The 3,262-nt window shown below is 48.1% G+C and overlaps 1 protein-coding gene across 1 annotated transcript in view; it reads left to right on the forward strand.

Moving 5' to 3' along the window:
• Nucleotides 1–3,262, forward strand: part of CNDP1 (carnosine dipeptidase 1 (metallopeptidase M20 family)) — a 29,501-nt gene that overhangs the window by 5,853 nt on the left and 20,386 nt on the right. Inside the window, exons 4-5 of the mRNA XM_010855092.1 lie at nucleotides 1,130–1,306; nucleotides 1,953–2,041. Of these exons, the coding sequence (XP_010853394.1) occupies nucleotides 1,130–1,306; nucleotides 1,953–2,041 (266 nt within the window). The remainder of the gene's footprint in view (nucleotides 1–1,129; nucleotides 1,307–1,952; nucleotides 2,042–3,262) is intronic.

Here is a 3,262-nt window from a genome sequence, read left to right on the forward strand (position 1 = left end):
GGCTCCCCTTCCTGGGGGCAGGATGGGGCTTCCCTGGGCTCCTCGGTTCCCCCGCCCGCCCCGTCGTCTCCAGTCTCATTGAGGCTGTGGCACTGACTTCCTGTCCTGCCAGACCGAGGGGGAGATGGGGCAGGTGAAGGGGGCGCGTGAAAGCCCATCACCTGTGCTGTTCACGTCCTTCACGTGCTTTGCATTTCTCCCAAGGGCCCTCTCCCTTAAGCGCAAATGCCTCCTTAAAGGACCCGACCTCTCAGAATCAAGGTTCAGTGCTGCCCCTAGGGGGCAGGTCCCTGGAGGAGGGCATGGCGACCCACTCCTGTGTCCTTGTCTGGAGAATCCCATGGACGGGGAGCCTGGCGGGCTACAGTCCATGAAGTCACAAAGAGTGGGACACGACTGACACAGAGACACACACACTCACACATGTACTCACACATAGTCACACACACACACACACACTCACACACATACACACACACAGTCACACAGTCACACACACACTGTCTCACACACACACTCACACACACTGTCTCACACACACTCTCACACACACACTCTCTCTCTCACACACACACACCCACGGGGGCATATGGACCTTTACTTGAACCTCCCTGTGTCCCCTGCTTCAGCGCTGACGTGTGCGCAAAGACTAGTCTCCAGGACTGTGTCCGCCTGCTTGGAGCTGGTGGAGTCCGAGTTCAGACTGAAGAATGTGCTCAGTCACTCAGTCATGTCCGACTCTTTGTGACCCCATGGACTGTAGCCCGCCAGGCTCCTCTGTCCATGGGATTCTCCAGGCATGAATACTGAAGTGGGTTGGCATTTCCTCCTCTGGGGGATCTTCCCAACCCAGGGATCACACCTGTATCTCCTGCATCTGCAAAATTGCAGGCTGATTCTTTTACAGCCAAGCCACTGGGAAAGCTCTCATATAGAAGAGCATGTTCAATTAAGTTTACTCTTTGCCAGTGTGTATCTGAGAAAGGACTTGACTTCTCATGGTTTCATTAGAAGTGTCTTGTGGTACCTCCTTAAGAGTCAGATAAGGATGATGTGGCTCTCCAAGGACCAGGGGGTAAAAACAGACTTCTGGAAGAACTAAATAGTTTTGTTTTTTAAACATTATCCCTTTTCCTTCTGCAGCTGTCTGATGGTCAGACCCTCCCAATACCTCCCATCCTCCTGGCTGAACTGGGCAGTGACCCCAAGAAGCCCACCGTGTGCTTCTACGGCCACTTGGATGTGCAGCCTGCCAGACAGGAGGACGGGTGGCTCACGGACCCATACACGCTGACGGAGGTGGACGGTCAGTGGCAGAGGATCGCTCCCAGAGCTTAAGGGTTTGAGATGCAGCTCTGCCTCAGGTGCCAGGTTTTACCTGTGGTTGTGAGGATGGACAGAATGCAGCACTCACGGTTCGCCAGTTGGTTCAATGAAGCTGATTTTCTTTCATTTGTGAAAGGAACTATGAGCTTTTGTGCCCCTAGGTGAATTAAGTCCCCAGGATGGGAGTTCTTGGGTTTCACATATTTTCTTTTTTAAAAGCATCAAATGTAATTATGCTTTATAAAGACAAGAAGAAGAAAGATTAATGGAGACACCTGTGCACCCTTTTTCTTTCCCCTGGTAATTGTAAAATCTCAGAGTAAAACGCTGTGTTACCTGATATTTTGCAACAAATCCTTGGGTCTTTTTCAGTGAATTTGGATAAAAATAGCTAACTACTATTAAGGCCAAAGGGCTCTGTATATTTTCAATTAGCTTACATTTGTTGACGAGCATACTATTTGTATATAAGAAATAATACTTTGTGAGTTCAGATCAAAACTGCTGCCTAGAAAAAGAGAGAACCCGATTCAAACAATTATCTGCAAATCTACTTTTGTTTTTGATTCACTCAACCTGGCAGAGGCATCTGTGCTTTTCTGAAAATTCTTCCCCCGCTTTTAAAGGAAAACTTTATGGCCGAGGAACAACAGACAACAAAGGACCAGTTTTAGCATGGATCAACGCAGTGAGCGCGTTCAAGGCCCTGGATGAGGTAGGTGCTGGCTGAACTTGGGAGTGAGGATGGTGACGACAGTGATGGTGATGGTGGTGATGATGGAGATGACAGTGATGTGATGATGACAGTGATGATGATGCTGATGGAGATAGTGATGGAGATGATGGTGATGGTGGTGACGACAGTAATGATGATGGAGATGGTGGTGATGGAGATGATGGTGATGTTGATGACGACAGTAATCATGGTGATGGTGGTGATGGTGATGGAGATGATGGTGATGTTGATGACAACAGTAATGATGATGGTGATGGAGATGATGGTGACGGTGGTGATGGTGATGGAGATGATGGTGATGGTGGTGATGACAGTAATGATGATGTTGATGGTGCTGATGGTGATGGTGATGGTGCTGATGAGGATGGAGGTGATGGTGATGGTGATGGTGGTGATAGTGATGGAGATTATGGTGATGTTGATGACGACAGTAATGATGGTGATGGTGATGGAGATGATGGTGATGGTGGTGATGCTGATGGAGATGATGGTGACAGTGGTGATGGTGATAGAGATGATGGTGGTGATGGAGATGATGGTGATGTTGATGGTGCTGATGGTGATGGTGATGGTGCTGATGAGGATGGAGATGATGGTGATGGTGATGGTGGTGATAGTGATGGAGATGATGGTGATGTTGATGATGACAGTAATGATGATGGTGATGGTGATGGAGATGATGGTGATGTTGATGATGACAGTAATGATGGTGATGGTGAAGGAGATGATGGTTGGGTGGTGATGGTGATGAAGATGATGATATGGTGGTGATGGTGATGGAGATGATGGTGATGGTGGTGATGGTGATGGAGATGATGGTGATGTTGATGACGACAGTAATGATGATGGTGATGGTGATAGAGATGATGGTGATGTTGATGATGACAGTAATGATGGTGATGGTGAAGGAGATGATGGTGATGGTGGTGATGGTGATGGAGATGATGGTGATGTTGATGACGACAGTAATGATGATAGTGATGGTGATGGAGATGATGATGATGGTGCTGATGGTGATGGTGACAGTGATGGAGATGATGATGATGGCAGTGATGGTGATGGAGATGATGGTGATGGTGCTGATGAGGATGGAGATGATGGTGATGGTGATGGAGATGATGGTGATGTTGATGATGACAGTAATGATGGTGATGGTGAAGGAGATGATGGTTGGGTGGTGATGGTGATGAAGATGATGAT

Source organism: Bison bison, unplaced genomic scaffold (assembly GCF_000754665.1).
Source record: "Bison bison bison isolate TAMUID 2011002044 unplaced genomic scaffold, Bison_UMD1.0 scf7180017864353, whole genome shotgun sequence".
NCBI lineage: Eukaryota > Metazoa > Chordata > Mammalia > Artiodactyla > Bovidae > Bison > Bison bison.